This window comes from Grampus griseus (genome assembly GCF_964374135.1).
Source record: "Grampus griseus genome assembly, chromosome: 6".
Taxonomy (NCBI): domain Eukaryota; kingdom Metazoa; phylum Chordata; class Mammalia; order Artiodactyla; family Delphinidae; genus Grampus; species Grampus griseus.
Window position 1 is genome coordinate 55,314,530 of NC_139000.1, and position 17,966 is coordinate 55,332,495.

General features: G+C 36.7%; 1 protein-coding gene across 1 annotated transcript; it reads right to left on the reverse strand.

Moving 5' to 3' along the window:
- Positions 1–10,736: 10,736 nt before the first annotated feature.
- On the reverse strand, positions 10,737–16,329 carry RLN1 (relaxin 1; the record flags this gene model as incomplete). The annotated part of the gene is made up of 3 exons (XM_082656893.1): positions 10,737–11,077; positions 15,823–15,963; positions 16,119–16,329. The coding sequence occupies 3 exons, from the start codon at positions 16,327–16,329 to the stop codon at positions 10,737–10,739; spliced, it is 693 nt and encodes a 230-aa protein (XP_082513019.1).
- Positions 16,330–17,966: the final 1,637 nt, after the last annotated feature.

Consider the following 17,966-nt stretch of genomic DNA (forward strand, 5'->3'; position numbering starts at 1 on the left):
GCCTTTGCTTTCCTGATCCAGGCACTAAGCCTTCTTGTGTCTTCGTCTTTCCCTGCTTATAATGCACACTGATACTTGAAAATGCAGCGGTCATCTTGGAACCATGAGGTGGGAGCATATGGAGGAATGCCTATATGGTAAGCATAGCTGATAGGAAAAGTGAGAGGAACCTGCTGGCATCACTGAATTGCTGGACCAGGGTTGGATGTTTACTACTTAGGCTTATTTAAGTCACTGTGGTATGGTATTCTGTTATTTACAGAGAACACAATCCTAACCAATACAAATATATAAGTGGTGTCAATTTTTTATGTGAAATAAATTAAGCATACATTCATCAGTTTCTCATGAGAGTTTTAGGCAAACTTTAGTAGAACTTGAAATAGATATCTAAAGAGTGAATCTCTTGTTCTTTTATATTTCACAACCAATATCTTTCCAACTACTTTATATCTTCCATGGATTCCTACCCTTTTGCCTGAGTGTCCACAGCAAACAATTCACAATGAATCCCTAAGGGTCTTAGGGCTTTGAGGAATTTTTTAAATTAATTTTTAAATTTTGAGATAATACAAATTCACACATGTGAATGAATGTAAGAAATCATGCAGAGAGATCCCTTTTCTCCAGTGGTAACATCTTGTAAAATTATAGTACAATATCACAACTAGGATGCTGACATTGTTATAGTCAAGATATAGAACCATTCTAATACCACAAAGTTCCTTATAGTCATACCAACTTCCCTCCCAAACAACTCCTCCTGGCCTTAACCTTTGGTGAAATGGTTCTCCCTTTGCATAACTTTGTCATTTCAAGAATGTTTATAAAGAAGTCATACAGTATGTAAACTTTAGGACTGGCGTTTTTCACTCACCCTAGTTCTGTGGATTTTCACCTAGGTTATTATATTCATCAATACTTGCTTGCTTTTACATGCTGACTATTATTCCATAATATGTACCATGGTACCAACAATCTAACTTTATACCTTAATAAACTAGAAAAAGAACGAACAACTCAAAGCTAGCAAAAGGAGGAAAATAATATTAGCAGAGATAAATAAAATAAGGAATAGAAAAACAATAAGAAAAAATTTTAAGGTAGATCTTTGTAAAGATCAACAAAACTGACAAAATGCTACTAGCTATATTGACAATGATAAAGAGAAGACAGATTACTAAAATCAAAAATGACATTGGAGACATTACTACTGATTTTACAGAAATGAATTATAATAGTGTACCATGAACAATTGTATGTTATCAAATTGCATAGCTTACAGGAAATGGCCAAATTTCTAGAAAAACAAAACCTCCCTTAATGTATCATGAAGACATAGAAGATCTGAATAGACTTATAAACTAGTAAAGAGATTGCATCAGTAATCAAAAACCTCCTAACAAAGAGAAGCCCTAGACCAGTTAATTTCATTGCTGAATTCTACCTGACATTTAGGGAAGAATTATCAATAACCTTTCTCAAACTCTTCCAAAAAATTGAGGAAGAAGGCACTCTTCCTAACTCATTCTATGAGGTCAACATTACCCTGATACCAAAACCACACAAAGACACTACAAGAAAAACTACAGACCAAAGCCACTTATGAATATGGAGTCAAAAATGCTCAACAAGGGCTTCCCTGGTGGCGCAGTGGTTGAGAGTCTGCCTGCCGATGCAGGGGACGCGGGATCGTGCCCCGGTCCGGGAGGATCCCCCATGCCGCGGAGCCGCTGAGCCTGCGCGTCCAGAGCCTGTGCTCCGCAACACGAGAGGCCACAATAGTGAGAGGCCCGCGTACCGCAAAAAAAAAAAAAAAAAAAAAAAAAAAATATATGCTCAACAAAATATTAACAAACAAAATTGAGCAGCATATTCTAAGGACCATATACCAGGACCAAGTGGGATTTATTCATGGAATGCTAGAATGGTTCAACATCTGAAAATCAGCGTAGTATACCACATAAACAGAAATGACAGAAGAAAATCCACATGATCATCTCAATTGATGCAAAAAAGCTTTGACAATATTCAACACCTTTTCATGAGAAAATACTCAACAAACAAGAAATAAAAGGAATACTTCAACATAATAAAGGCTATGTATGAAAAACCCACAGCTAATATCATGCTCAATGGTGAAATACTGAAAGCTTTTCCTCTAAGATGAGGAGCAAGACAACAATGCCCATTTTTGCAACTTCTTTTCAACATAGTATTGGTAGTTTTACCCAGAACAATTCAGCAAGAGAAAGAAATAAAAGGCATCCAAATTGGAAAGGAGAAGTAAATTTTTCTCTATTTCTAGATGATATGATGTAGAAAACCCTAAAGATCTCTCACACACACACACACACACACACACACACACACACACACAAACACACAAACTGCTGGACTAATAAATGAATTCAGTGAAATTGCAGTATAAAAAATCAACGCAAAAAAATCAGTTAAATTTCTATACACCAACAGTGAACAATCTGAAAGGGATATTTTAAAAACTAGTCAATTTAAAATAGCATCAAAAAGAATAATATTTAGGAATAAACTTAATAAAGGATGTCAACGATTTGTACACTGAAAACTACAAAATATTGCTGAAAGAAACTAAAGAAGGCATAACTATGTGGAAAGACATCTGATGTTCATAGGTTGAAAGACTTAATATTGTTAAGATGTCAGTACTGCCCAAAGCAATATGCAGATTCAGTGCAATCCCTATCAAAATCCCAATGATTTTTTTGCAGAAATAGAAAAACACATCCTGAAATTCATATGAGATCACAAGGGACCCTGAATAGCCAAAACAATCTTGAAAAAAAGAATAGAGTTGGAGGTCTGATACTTCCTGATTTCAAAACTTACTACAAAGATACAGTAATCAAAGCATTGTTATAGTGGCATTAGAAGGGACATATAGATCAAAGGAATAGAATACAGAGCCTAGAAATAAACCCTTACACATATGTTCAAATTATTTCTGACAAGGTGCCAAGACCATTCAATGGGGAAATGACTTTTTTTCAATAAATAATGCAGGAAATCTGGATATCCACATGAACATGGATGAAGTTTAACCCTTACCTTATATCATATAAAAAATTAACTCAAATGGATCAAAGACCTAAATGTAATAGCTAAAACTATAAATCTCTCAGAAGACAACACAGGGGAAAAACTTCATGACAAATGATTTGGGAATGCTTTCTTGGATGTGACACCAAAAGCATAGGAAACAAAGAAAAAATAGGTAAATTTAACTAAAACTTAAAATCTTTTATGCATCAAAAGACTATCAACAGGGAGAACTGTCAACCCTCTGAAACCTGGTGCAGATGCTACTAGATTATCTGTGTGTTTTGAAGTTTCTGCCAAATCCAAATTGGAAAGAACACTTTTCATACAAATAATGCACAACATTGAAAGTTAGGCAACTGGTAAGTTAGAGCTGCTTTCCTGGGGAGGAGGTTTGACTTCATTAAAAATGGTGGTTGTCGGGCTTCCCTGGTGGCGCAGTGGTTGAGAGTCAGCCTGCCGATGCAGGGGACACAGGTTTGTGCCCCGGTCCGGGAAGATCCCACATGCCGCCGCTGGGCCTGCGTGTCCGGAGCCTGTGCTCCGCAACGGGAGAGACCACACCAGTGAGAGGCCTGCGTACCACAAAAAAAAAAAAAAAAAAAAAAAAAAATAGTGGTTGTCATAAAGAGAACATAGGCAAAATATTCTCTGACATAAATCGTACCAATGTTTTCTTAGGTCAGTCTCCCAAGGCAATAGAAATAAAAGCAAAAAGTTTAAATCGGACCTTGTCAAACTTACAAGCTTCTGTACAGTAAAGGAAACCATAAACAAAATGAAAAGCAACCTACAGACTGGGAGAAAATCTTTGCAAGTGATAAGACCTACAAGGGCTTAATTTCCAAAATATACAAACAACTCATACAACTCAACAAGAAAAAAACAAACAGCCCAATAGAAAAATGGGCAGAGGATCTAAATAGACATTTCTCCAAAGAGGACATATAGATGGCCAACAAGTACATGAAAAGATGCTCAACATCCCTAATTATTAGAGAAATATAAATCAAAACTACAATGAGGTACCACCTCACACCAGTCAGAATGACCATCATTAAAAAGTCTGCAAACATATGATACAGCAGAAACTAACACAACATTGTAAAGCAATTTTACTCCAATAAAAAATAAATAAATATTAACAAAAGGTCTGCAAATAAAAATGGTCATTATTATGGGTTGAACTGTGTGTCCCCACACCCCCCTTTCATATGTTGAAGTTCTAACCTGTAATGTGACTGTATTTGGAGATAAGGCACTTAATGGAGATAGTTAAGGTTCAAGGAAATTGTAAGGGTGGAGATGTGATCCTTGTAAGAAGACGAAGAGACACCAAAGATCTCCCTCTCTCCATGCACTTGCAGAGAAGAGGCCATGTGAAAACATGTGTGAAGGTGGCATCTACAAGCCAGGAAGAGAGGACTCACCAGAAGCCAACCCTGATAGCAACTTGATCTTGGACTTCTAGCCTCCAGAATTATAAGAAAATAAATTTTGTTGTTTAAGCCAAAAAAAAAAAAAGACTGTCAATAGAGTGAAAGGCAACTCATGGAATGGAAGAAAATATTTTCAAATTACATATTGAAAAGGTATTAACATCTAGAATATATAAAGAACTCCTACAACTCAACAACATAAAAACAAATAAACCAATTAAAATAGGTGAAGGACTTGAATAGACATTTCTCCAAAGAAGATGGCCAATAAGCACATGAAACGATGCTCAATATCACTAGTTGTTAGGGAAATGCAAATCAGCACAATGAGATTTCACTTCACATCCATTAGGATGGCTATTAACAAAACAAAAATAAGTGTTGGCAAGCATGTGGAGAAATTGGAACTCGTGGGCACTGCTAGTGGGAATGTAAGATGGTACAGCTGTGGAAGACAGTATGATGGTTCCTCAAAAAGTTAAGAATAGAATGATCATAGGCTCCAGCAATTTTATTCCGAGGTATGTACTGAAAAGAACTCAAAGCAGGAACTTAAATATTTATACACCCGTGTTCATAGCATTATTCTCGAAAGCCAAAAGGTGGAAACAACCCAAATGTCCATCAATGGATGAATGGATAAAGAAAATGTGGTACATACATACAGTGAAACATTATTCCACCATAAAAAGGAATGAATTTCTGATATGTGCTATAAGATGGATGAACCTTAAAACATTATGCTAAGTGAAATAAGCCACACACAAAAGGACAAATATTGTATGATCCTACTTATATGAGGATCTAGAGAAGCAGTTTCATAGAGACAGAAAGTAGAATAGTGGTTACCAGAGGCTTGCAGGGGTGGAATGTGGAGTTTCTATTTTGTGGGTACTGAGGTTCTGTGTGAGATAATAAAAAAGCTCCAGACATGAATAGTGATAATTGCACAACAGTGTGAATGTACTTAATACCAGTGAACTGTACACTTAAAAATGGTTTTGAAATGGGGGACTTCCCTGGTGGTCCAGTGATTAAGATTCCACGCTCCCAATGCAGGGGGCTCAGGTTCAATCTCTGGTCAGGGAACTAGATCCCGCATGCCGCAACTAAAAGATCCCACATGCCACAACTAAGACCCAGCACAGCCAAAAAAAAAACACCTTCCACAGAGGTGGATGCTATTTTTAAAAAATCGTTAAAGTGGTAAATTTTATGGTATGTGTATTTTATCACAATAAAAAGAAATGCAAAGCTATAAACCTCCTAGAAGATACCATTGGAGAAAATCTGAATGATGTTGGGTTTGTCAATGACTTTTTAGATATAATACCAGAAGCATGATTTATGAAAATATAAATTGGTAAGTTGGACTTAATTAAAATTAGAACCTTCTCTATGAAACACACTTGAGAGAATGAAACAATAATCCATAGACTGGACAAAATATTTGTAAAACACATATCTAATAAATGACTGGTATCCAAAATATACAGAGAACTCTTAAAACTCAACAATAAGAGAACAAACATCCCAATATAAAAATGGACAAAAGATCTAAACAGACACCTCACCAAATAAGATATACAGATAGCTAATAAGATGGATTTGAAAAGATGCTCAACATCATACATCATTAGGCAATTGCAAATTAAACAACAATGAGATACCACTACCTATTTGTTTGGCCTAAATCCAGAACACTGACAGCACCAAATGCTGGTGAGTTGTGGAGTAAAAGGAACTCTCATTCATTGCTGGTGGAAATGCGAAATGGTTCAGCCACTTTGGAAAACAGTTTAGCAGTTTTTTCAAAATTAAACATATTCGGACTTCCCTGGTGGCTCAGTGGTTGTGAGTCTGCCTGCTGATGCAGGGGACGCGGGTTCGTGCCCCGGTCCGGTCCGGGAGGATCCCACATGCCGCGGAGCGGCTGGGCCCTTGAGCCATGGCCACTGAGCCTGCGCGTCTGGAGCCTGTGCTCCGCAACGGGAGAGGCCACAACAGTGAGAGGCCCGCGTACCAAAAAAAAAAAAAAAAAAACTAAACATATTCTTACCATATGACCTAGCAATTATGTTCCTTGGTATTTACACAAATGAGTTGAAAACTTATGTCCTGCACAAAAAAACCTGCACACGAAGTTTATAGCAGATTTATTTATAACTGCCAAAACTTGGATGCAACCAAGACGTTCTTTAATAGGTGAATGGATAAACAAGCTGTGGTATATCCATATAATGGAGTGTTATTCAGTGCTATCAAGAAATGAACTATATGAGTTTCTGGAAAGGCAAAACTGTGGAGACTAAAAGGATTGGTGGTTGCCAGGGTCTGGGGGGAAGGAGGGAGTACAGGGGATTTTTAGGGCAATGAAACTGTTCTGTATGATACTATAAGGATGGATACATGTCATTAAACACTTGTCAAAATCTGTAGAATGTACAACACCAAGTTTGAACCACAATGTAAACTATGGGCTTTGGCTGATAATGATATGTCAGTGTGGTTCATCAATCCTAACAGATATACCACATGAAACAAATATACAAATGTTGGGGGGAAGCTGGGAAGATGAACCTTCTGTACTTATCACTCAAATTTTCTGTGAACTTAAAAACTGATCTAAAAACAAATAATTATTTTAAAAAACACAGAATGTACAACAAAGAATGAACCCTAATATAAACCACAGATCTTAGTTAGTAATAATATATCAATATTGGTTCATCAGTTGATGCAATTTTACCACACTAATACAAGATGTTAATATTGGGGAAACTGTATTTGTGGATGAGAGGGCAAATTGGAACTCTATACTTTTCACTATATTTTTCTGTAAACTAAAACTGCTTTAAAAAATAACGTCTATTAAAGAGAACCCTCAAACACTGTTGGTGGGAATGTAAATTGGTACAGCCACTGTGGAAAACAGTGTGGAAGTTTCTCAAAAAATTAGAAATAGAACTACCATATTACCCAGCAATTCCACTCCTGGGTATATATCTGAAGAAAACAAAAACACTAATTCAAAAAGATACATGCACTCCAATGTTCATAGCAGTGTTATTTAAAATTGGAAGCAACCTAAGTGTCCATTAACAGATGAATAGATAAAGAAGATGTTGTATAATACATACACACACACACACAGACACTAACACACATACTACAGGAATACTGCTCAGCCATAAAAAAGAATGAAATTTTGCCATTTGCAGCAACATGGATGGACTTGGAGGGTATTATGCTGTGAAAAGTCAGAGAAAGACAAATACTGTATGATATCACTCCTATGTAGAATCTAAAAAATACAGCAAACCAGTGAATGTAACAAAAAAGAAGCAGACTCACAGATATAGAGAAGAAACCAGTAGTTACCAGAGGGGAGAGGGAAGTGGGGAGGTGCACTGTAGGGGTAGGGGAGTAAGAGGTACAAACTATTATGCATAAGATAAGCTATATAGAAATATTGTACAACACAGGGAATATAATCAATATTTTATAATAACTATAAGTGGAGCATAACCTTTAAAAATTATGAATCACTGTATTGTACACCTGTAACATAATGTACAGCAACTATAGTTCAAATAAAAAATAATGTCTGTTAACTCAGAAATTAAAATGTTTTCAGTCCAAACAAAAGAAAGACAGCTTTTTAAAGAGATATATTAAATGTGCCCATGCATGTAGCTGATAAGTGCTAGAGCATTCCTACCCATGTCTACTGGATTCCAAAGACTTCTTTCTTTTTCTCATACCATTTGGATCCAACTCCAGTTGGAGTTCATCTTAATGGTGAAAGTTAATAAATAAAGATTAATGTATTTGAAACAGACATTGTAGGTACAGGAACAGCAAGTATGAGCAAAGCTGTAGGTTGACTGATCCAATCTCCTTTCTAGACCCTTCTCCCTTGCCTACCTCAACTCTCTAGTCTCTAAGTGGTAGAAATGATTTCCCAATGTCTCTTGCTGGTAGTAGTATCCATGTGACACAGTTCTGGCTAATGTGAAATAAGCACACATGTGGAGGTTTCTGGCAAAGCGTTTGCTTTTCTGATCCAGGCACTAAGCCTTCTTATGTCCTAAAATGTACACAGATCTAGATGTGCAGCAGCCATCTTGGGCTCATGAGGAGAAAGAAGTGTATAAGGAGGAAGGCCTATGTGTTAAGCAGAACTGACTGGAAAGGTGGTAGGAGCCTGCTGGCATCATTCAGTGTTGGATGTTCACTCCACAGTCTTCTTTGAAGCCACTGTTGTAGGGCTTTCTGTTATTTACAGGGAACACAATCCTCACTGATACATATATATAAACAGTGGGTTTTTTTGGCTGCATTGGGTCTTCGCTGCTACGCACGGGCTTCTCATTGTGGTGGCTTCTCTTGTTGCGGAGCACGGGCTCTAGGCACGTAGGCTTCAGTAATTGCAGTACGTGGGCTCAGTAGTTGTGGCTTGCGGGTTCTGGACGCAGGCTCAGTAATTGTGGCGCATGGGCTTAGTTGCTCCGCAGCATGTGGGATCTTCCCAGACCAGGGCTTGAACCCGTGCCCCCTGCGTTGGCAGGTGGATTCTTAACCATTGTGCCACTGGGGAAGCCCCCTGAGTAAATTTTTTATATGAGAAATAAATTAAGCATACAATCATCAGCTTCTCATGAGAGTTTTAGGAGGACTTTAGCAGTCCAAGAATTAGATATCTTAAAGATGTTAACTGATTATCGTAGTATTTATAGTAGATGGTTAACCACAGACGGTCTTTGTAGCACTTAAAAAGTGATATCATCAGAGGTAGTGAATACAGATTCTTGGGCTAGGAGCCCTGTTTTCAGGGCTTTTGTGGAGAAGCAGATGAGGGACATGGGCCAGGGCAGGGTCTGGGGAGATGCCTCTTGTGTCTGGGGATGCCTCTTTGTCCTTTCTGGGCTGTAAGCTTCCTGGTCACTGCCCTTGTTCTCCTGTGTTGGGTTTTCCATTTCAGACAGCACTCTTCCAGGCTTTGTCCAAGGTGGCTTATGGCCTCTGAGGTTGCACAGCCTTTTATGAAGTTTTACAAGGTGGCCTTAGTTGGAGGCCTGATTATGATTAATCATGTATGGGAATTTGAAATATGGGAGTTGCTGTTTTAATTCTTTTAAATTCTATTTACAGACATATGATGGAGATTAAATTGCTATTTAAGTGTACTTTTTTCTATAAATGCTGCCTAAAAATTTAAGTGTATGTAAATCAAAGGAACTGGCTAAACACTAAGATGATAACTCTGTTAATTTACTATACTAATAAGTTTTCATATCATTTCACAGTTATTTTGTTATAGAAATGGTTTGTAAATTCTAAAATAGCAAACAAAGTATGTTTCCTTGCTAATACAGTTTTTCTATAATATATGACACGAAATTGTTTATTCTCTTTTATATGTATTATATATTCATTTTTCTCCTTAAAAAATTATAATTTACTTTTTAGTGTTTTAGACAGTAGAATTAAGGTAAGAACCCTAGTTTGAAAAATACTTGAGTTTATATGGCCTCAACTAAATTAAATTGATTTAGGGTCCAATCTGATTTTTTTGCAATTAATAGTTCAGTAAGACACAAAAAATATTTTAAAATCTACTAGAAAAGTTCAAATCTTGTGACTGCATATTCGAACTAAGAGTTAATTTCAATAAAAAAGTTTTGGTCCATTTTATGTACCTGGTGTTAGGTATTGTGTAAGTTATTTTTAAATTTTTATTTATTTTTTTGCTATTAAAATAATTCATTTGATATTAAGTTGTGAAAGAACATTTGGGCATTATGTTTGGAGGGAAAATGGTGACAGATTATAATTTATCAGATACAGATTTCAAAAATAAACTTGTCCATTCTCACTTATGCAAGACATAGCATTTTACTAAGCTATCTAGTTCTAAAATTTTCTTTGAGTTATTGTGTGTGGCTAAAGTGATAAAGATTTTATTGTCATTTTAAGTTAATAGCATTAAAAAAGCAATAACATAATTATATCATTAATAAAAACCAAAAATATCTTCTCACATAAAAAGTATTATTATCAGAAACTACAATAATGCAAGGGACATTTTCTTACACATCAACTGAAAAACCTAAACACTAATTTCTCATATTCTAGTAATCAGTGGGGCGACAGAGGCATCGGTGAATGTGTCAGTGAGAATACATGTGAACATTAGATGAAATACACAGCTTCATCTCAGCATAATCTAGCAATATCTTTTCTGATACAACCTACTTGACAACATTTCTCACTCAGTGTCATACGGAACAGTCTCTTTTTTCGGGAATGTTTATCTAAGCCTAAGTTTTTTAATTCTGAAAGACTTTTGTCTTCTGCTTCATTTTGTCTATTAAGAATAATTTTCTTAAATTCTTCAAAGTTAAAATTTGAATCCTTTAATGCAGATTGTTGTAGCTCTCTCAGTGATGGCTGCCTCTCAGACAGTGTTGCCTTCAGCTCCTGTGGCAAATTAGGAACGAATTCCAACAGCATCTTTAAGGTTTCTGCATCTTTGGTGATGGAGGGTGGCATGATTTCTAATTTAAAAAAGAGGGGGAAGAGAAAAAATATTCATGTTAAAGTACATCAGGAAAACTATAAAATTTTGCATAGACACAAAGGAAAGCATTGCCTCAATAGAATTCAACAATAAAACAGAATCAGCAAGTGTCCTGATATCTAAAAAGCTTAGTTTATTATAGTTGGGCAGGTTAAACAACATTACCAAAGTTCTGCTTTACTCCACTCGTACCCTTGTCATCTCTCCTCATGTCCCTTTAATGCTTTCACCATAGCACTTTTTTATCTCTGATACTTCTGAAGTCATCTTGATCCTCAAAAACACTCAGTTTGACCACAGATGAATTTTTATTACCTGAGTAATTTATTTCCATGACTAAGCAACTTCTGAGTTATGATAGTAATCCTTGAAAAGTATATTAATTATTTTAAACTATCAACTGTTCCATGGTGGCAAGTTACTGCTTCAGGATAAAGTTAAAAAGCAGAATTTCCAACTGCTCTGATCTAGCAGGCAGGAGGTACCAGTCTCTGATGCTCCTCATACATGTATTAATAATTTCTCTTCCCTAGAGTATTTACTGCAAATCAGTAATGTTTTACTTTATGGAGAAATGGGTTAAAAGAACACTAACCAACAAATCACTGACTATAAGAGATTTTTAATCTGTTGTGGTGTGTGTCTACTGACTACTGTGTATGGTTTTTGTTCCAATGTTGTAGATCATAAACTATGCAAGTTCTGTGTGTTCCCTAGGAAGGGAGCCTGGTCTTAAGTAGCATCCTAGGATTGGGTATACATGAAGGTTGAGACTTGGGCTGGCAACTTTCAGGGACCAGCTGACATCTTCCTTCTTTACACCCATTCAGTTCAGTTGAACATCCTTTGATAGTTTCCATGTCTCTGGCTCTGCCAGATTAGAGATATAAATAAAAAGAAAACAACCTTCCTGCCCTCAAAAAACTTCCAGGTAAATTCTATCCTAACCTTACCTATCCCCATTACACAATTTTGAGAGTTACAGCACCAAAAAAAAGTTGAAACACAGATGAAGTTTAAATTATAGTGTAAACCTGGATCACTACTTGTTGTTTTTCATGGACAGCAAAACTGTCCATTTCAGCTTATAATAAGACATTCCTCCTGAAATAGTGGAAACAATGAGGTCAAGAGATATAAATCTAAGCATGGAAAGTGGATTCCTGGGCAACCACTGATGCTTACAGATCAGAGAAAACCATGCCCCCTCACCCAGGCAGGAATGGTCTCAGCTTGTTCACTTCCTATGAGTTCTGTAGCAAGGATCTCAGCCAACAACAAACTTCAACGATTGGAGTTTTCAGTGGAAAGAAAACAATATTCTAACATTTTATTTTTCCTCCCAATGTTTTCTCTCATTCAAGTTCCAAACTGGCAATGACAGATGAGAATTTATACCATTTTTTGGTAGTCAGAAATGTTCACATTTTCCCTCAGTAAGACATCCTAAGTTCAATTCACTCTCTTCATAAAAACTCTCCTTGCTCTAACTTAAACCTTTTCTAATTGAAGCTTTATTGAATACAAAGAAAAGCTGATTGTAACTTTCCATATACTTGAAGTCAGTTAATGAATCAGGCAAAACATTTGTAGTTTCTATTACATTTATTCATAGGTTGTTGTTTTTGGCACTTTTTATTTTCAATTTAAAAACTTGTTATTTTGAAATACTTTTAAAGTTACAGAAAATTCACAAAAATGTGACAGAGTTCCCAGAGTTCTTTTTTTTTTTTTTTTGGTAAGAACATTTAACGTGAGATCTACCCTTTTAACAGAATTTTAAGTGCCCAATACACCATGATTATCTATAGGTACAGTGTTATAAATCAGATTTCTAGAACCAATTCATCTTGCATAATTGAAATTTTATACATGATAATTAGCAGCTCCCCATTTTTCCCTCCTCCCAATCCTGGTAACCACCATTTATTCTTTGCTTCTATGAGTCTGACTATTTTAGATACTTATAATAATGGAATCAAGTAGTATTTGTCCTTCTGAGACAGGCATTTTTCACTTAGCATAATGTCCTCCAAGTTCATCCATGTTGTTGCATATTTTAGGATTTCCTTTTTTAAGGCCAAATAATACTCCATTGTATGTATATACCACCTTTTCTTTATTCATTCGTCTGTGGATGGACATTTAAGTTGTTTCCACATCTTGGCTATTGTGAATATTGCTGCAGTGATTATGGAAGTGGTAATGTCTCTTCAAGATACTGATTTCAGTTCTTTTGAATAAATACCAGAAGTGGAATTGCTGATCATATGGTAGTTCTTTTTTTTTTTTTTTTGAGGAACCTCCACACTCTTTTCCATAGTGAATGCACAAATTTGCTTTCCCACCAACAGTATACTATACATGGGTTTCAATTTCTCCACATTCTTAACCATACTTTTCCTTTGTTTTTTGATAATAGCCATCCTGACAGGTGTGAAGTGATAGCTCATTGTGGTTTTGATTTCAATTTCCCTGATGATTAGTGATATACAGCATTGCTTCTTATACCTGTTGGCCATTTGTATGTCTTCTTTGGAGAAATGTCTATTCAAGTCTTTAGCCCATTTTAAAACCAGGTTATTAGTTTTTTTGCTATTGAGTTGTAGGAGTTCTTTATATATTTTGGAAATTAACTCCTTATCAGGTACATGGCTTGCAAATATTTTCTCCTATTTCATAAGTTGCCCCTTCGTTATTGAGTATGTCCTTTGCTGTGCAGAAGTTTTGTCTATTGATGTAGCCTCACTTGTCTAATTTTGCTTTTGTTGCCTGCATTGTACTCTTTATTAAGATTATTTTTTTAATTTATTTTGAAACATTTTGCAATTCACAACAACTTTAGGTTCTGGAGTCTAAAAGATAATATCCTAATCAACCTGAATTCATACAAATGCCTCCTAATCAGTATATTTTGGACTAAACTCTTACTAACATAGACTTCTTCTAATTAAAAATATCTATCTTATTTTTAAAACGGTACAATGAGTATTATTTCTGCACGCATTGTGGGAAAATAATTTAATAATGTACAAACAGATAGAAACTATCGAACAATAGAGGCATGAATCACAGATTATTGACATGTACTTCCAAAGTGATTCTTAATTAGTAATTTAAACACTTCCCTTGATCCTCACTTGCAGGCAATAGTTTGTTAGATTATTTCCAGTTAAATTATGTACTGAGCAGTGACAAAGACAGTTCTTTAAAAATATTTTAAAATCACTAGCCTTTTCTACAGAAATAGAAATTTGGCCAAATATCTAGATAGGTATAAATGTAGTCAGAAAACCATTTTTAAGCAACAATCTGGAGACAACCTAAATGTCTGCTAAGAATGGTTAAATATATATGGTAGATTTATGACGTGGAATACCAGAAAGAAATTTTAAATCATCTTTTTGGAGTCTAACAATGTGAGAAGATGCTCACAATATAATGTTAAATGAAAATGCAGGAGATACACATACCTATTGCCAAATATTAATATTGCTTTCCATTTCCTCATTTAATATAGATATTTTCATTTTATCATTAAATTCACAGATTTTTTTCAGTCTTTAATATCTAATGGTGCTTTTCATTATTGTATTTATGTATATTTTTCAGTCTTTAATATGAGCATATTATTTATTCAGAAAAAGTGAAACAATGAAGCAAATGCAATCTGCTCTTGCCTACTTTGAATCAGTGAATTCCTAAACTCTGTGGTACTCTTCTATTAATATTATACAAGACGTATGTAAAAACTTGCATTAAATAAATCAGTCTCTGACCAACAATGTAGAAAAGTTAGGTAAAAAACTTTATAATCATATTTTAAGTCCCATAAAAGGACAGTAAATGTACTTAGTGTGCACAATGATTTTACATGAGGGTCACTTATATAGAGGATATGCATATAGCCTATAAATATAGTTGTGATTTATCATAAATTGCATGTGTTATGAAATATAAAACAATTATTCATAATTGAGCTTGCCCTCTCTGATTTTAACATGACCCATTACAGTGATTAGACTAGGCTATACCTCAGTGAAAGTTTCCATTGTTACTTAAACTTAGCTTCCAATTTATCTTTATAAATGCTTTATAACTTAACAGTGATTTTTTTTAAAAAATTCCAGATTTGATTCTGAGATCTTGCTTTTTTAAAGAAAATCCATTGCAGCTTCTAAATGCTTGAAGCATCAGTCACGTTTTCTGCTTTGTTTGGCTGAAGGGCAAACTTCCCTTGACTCTTGTTCCCCTTCAGTTTCTCTTGCAGACCATCAGGCCCTTTTCTTTCTCTTTAATCCCTTCTCTCGCACATGAACTTCAAGACTCAGTTCAAAGAAGTGGGAGGCTAGGTCCTCCCCTTTGGTGAAGTTAACAAATAAAAATAAAAGAGTAAGTTTTCGATGGCATGGGCCACAGCCGAGATTGCTTTTTTTTTAAAAAAAAAACAAAGGAGGGTCGTTAAATTTAAGGCCCCCTTTTATGTTTACATTTCAGGACCCTATCATAGGTCTCTGCCCTATGCCCTTTGGTGCGCAAATACGCGTGATAACCAGCTCACACCTCACTGTTTGCCCCCTGTCATCTCAAGTTAAGATGCCCTGTCCAGTTGCCCCATCCATCAGCAAGCCTTCAGTCCTGCCCTCGGACTGATCCTCTGGCCTGAGTACGGATCCTCCGGGCTGAGTACGCCCCGCCTACTGTGGGTCTTTGAGCACTTACCTCCCTCTGTAGTTTCCTCCTTCTCCCTCCCTGCCCCGCCACCCGGACTGCCAGGAGGTGAAGGCACCAAGTGCCTCTCAGGTAAGGCCACTTGCTGTTCCCGCTGCTTTCTCTCCCTGTGGTGAAATCCCGGGTGAAATCCTGCCTAGAAAGCAAGTTACGAGGCAAAATCCCAAACTTTTAGGCACCGGCAGCTTCAGAGTCATGTGGGCAGCCCTTCCCATTGCTCGGCAGCGGACAGCAACCAATGGGAAGTGCAGAGCGGCTGGTCGGGGGCGGGGGTTGGGTGCTCTCACCTGCGGGTGGTCCGGATCCCAGCCAAGGCTCCTCCAGGCTCAGAGCCGTTCTCCCCCAGGAGACGGAGCCACAGATCTCGACCCAGAGGCGGACTAATTCTCGGCCGCATGCCTTAATAAGGTCGTTCGTCCTCTGGCCTGAAATCTCTCTGGGAAGTTGACTCAGTAGCAGCCAGACCCCTAGCAGGTGGAACAAGAACTGGCGCGGCATCCTGGACCTGATCTCGTCTGCTCTGAGCGTTTTAGCCTTTCTCGAGATACTGCACCTGCTGTAGCCTACCGGCCTCCGTCAGTGTGCCAATCCTGGCCTTTAGGTTGCTTTCCCTGCCTGGCTCCACCAAGCTTTTATAGCCCTCTGGCTACCGCTTAGACCTTGAGTCAAGGGTCCAAGCTCCACCCCTTTCCCCACCCACCTGTTTGAAATACCCTCTTCCCCCACCAGCTCTGGTTTACCCTTACCAACTTTTCTCCATTTGTCCATCCTTTTGTTCGTGGCCCTTTTACAGTTGTTTAGGGTTTTTTTCCTCTCTTTTTTCTTTCCCTCTAACCATTTTGTATACTTGGGTAGGGTTAGTCAATATTTGAAGTCTTTATTATAAAGCTAGGCATGGCCACTGTGCTAAATTATATCAAGAATAAAATTGAAATCACCCATATTCTCACAACCCAGCGTGAGCCTTCAAATCTAAATAAGATTATAGTTAGGTTAATTAATATTGTGTCTGGTATATCAGTAAATAAAAATATGATGAATGAATGGTTATATCATTGACAAGAGAGGGAGAACTGATGACTTTTTATCTAAATTCTGGTGAAAACATTAAAATCCTCAATGCATCGCTTTAGGCTTGTACAGTGTCCTAAGTTTACAATGCACTTTCTCCACTGACTTTCCTTGGACTCCTCTGGAACATAGCTTGATTGTAACCAGTTACTTGAGTATTTTAATTTGAGATTGTATTCTGTGTCTCGAGAGAGACCAAAAAAGAAAAGAAAAAAAGCAATGGAATCCCACAATTCCAGAAAGAATATTTTGGAATATAATGCAGATTACAGCACAAAAATTATATGATTATTTTATTTTTGCTGTACTCTATGTTTGCTGTATTTGGTGAGGTAATTTTTAACACCTTCTAATTTGACTTTTAAAGAATTCAATATAATTTGAGCTGATATGTTCATTAAGGTTTTCTAGATGGACAGTAAACTTGTAAGTTCAAATAGGTTCATTTTTCAATAATTTATTTGCTTGTTTTCATAATGTACTCAGATTACCTCAGCTCCACCAGGTAAATCAGAGACCTGGAAGAAGTTAGGGTAGCTCTGAATTTGAGTAAAAAGTCAACAATCACTTAGTTACAAATATAACTATGGAATAGAATAGTTCTAATTTGTAGATTGCTGCTAATTTTAACAGGGTGCACTCAGCACTGGTCATATGCTATGCATTGCATAATTGCTCAAAAAAATCTGACCAAAGCTGTGGAATGATCACGATAGTGCTTTTAGATGGGTTTCTGCTAAGACAAGCAATTTGGGCCAGGCTTCTCAAAACTGAGGTTTGACGGTATTTTTGTGGGTTCACAGTTATTGCAAAAAATAATCCATTTACAGGGCTGTCCTCCAAAGTAACTGCTCATTTAAAATATAAATTTCCAGGGGAGTGTAATTTTTTACCTTACTTAGGTAATCTTATAGAGTCCTCACAACTGTCCAGTGAAGTGGCCATTTTCTCATTTTACAGAGAGAGGAAGCAAGCTGAGAGTAGTCAAGTTAACTTGTGCAACCTTGTCTAGCACATGTGCCAGATGTGGGCTTGCCCTACTGTTAAGGGTAACAGGCAAATTC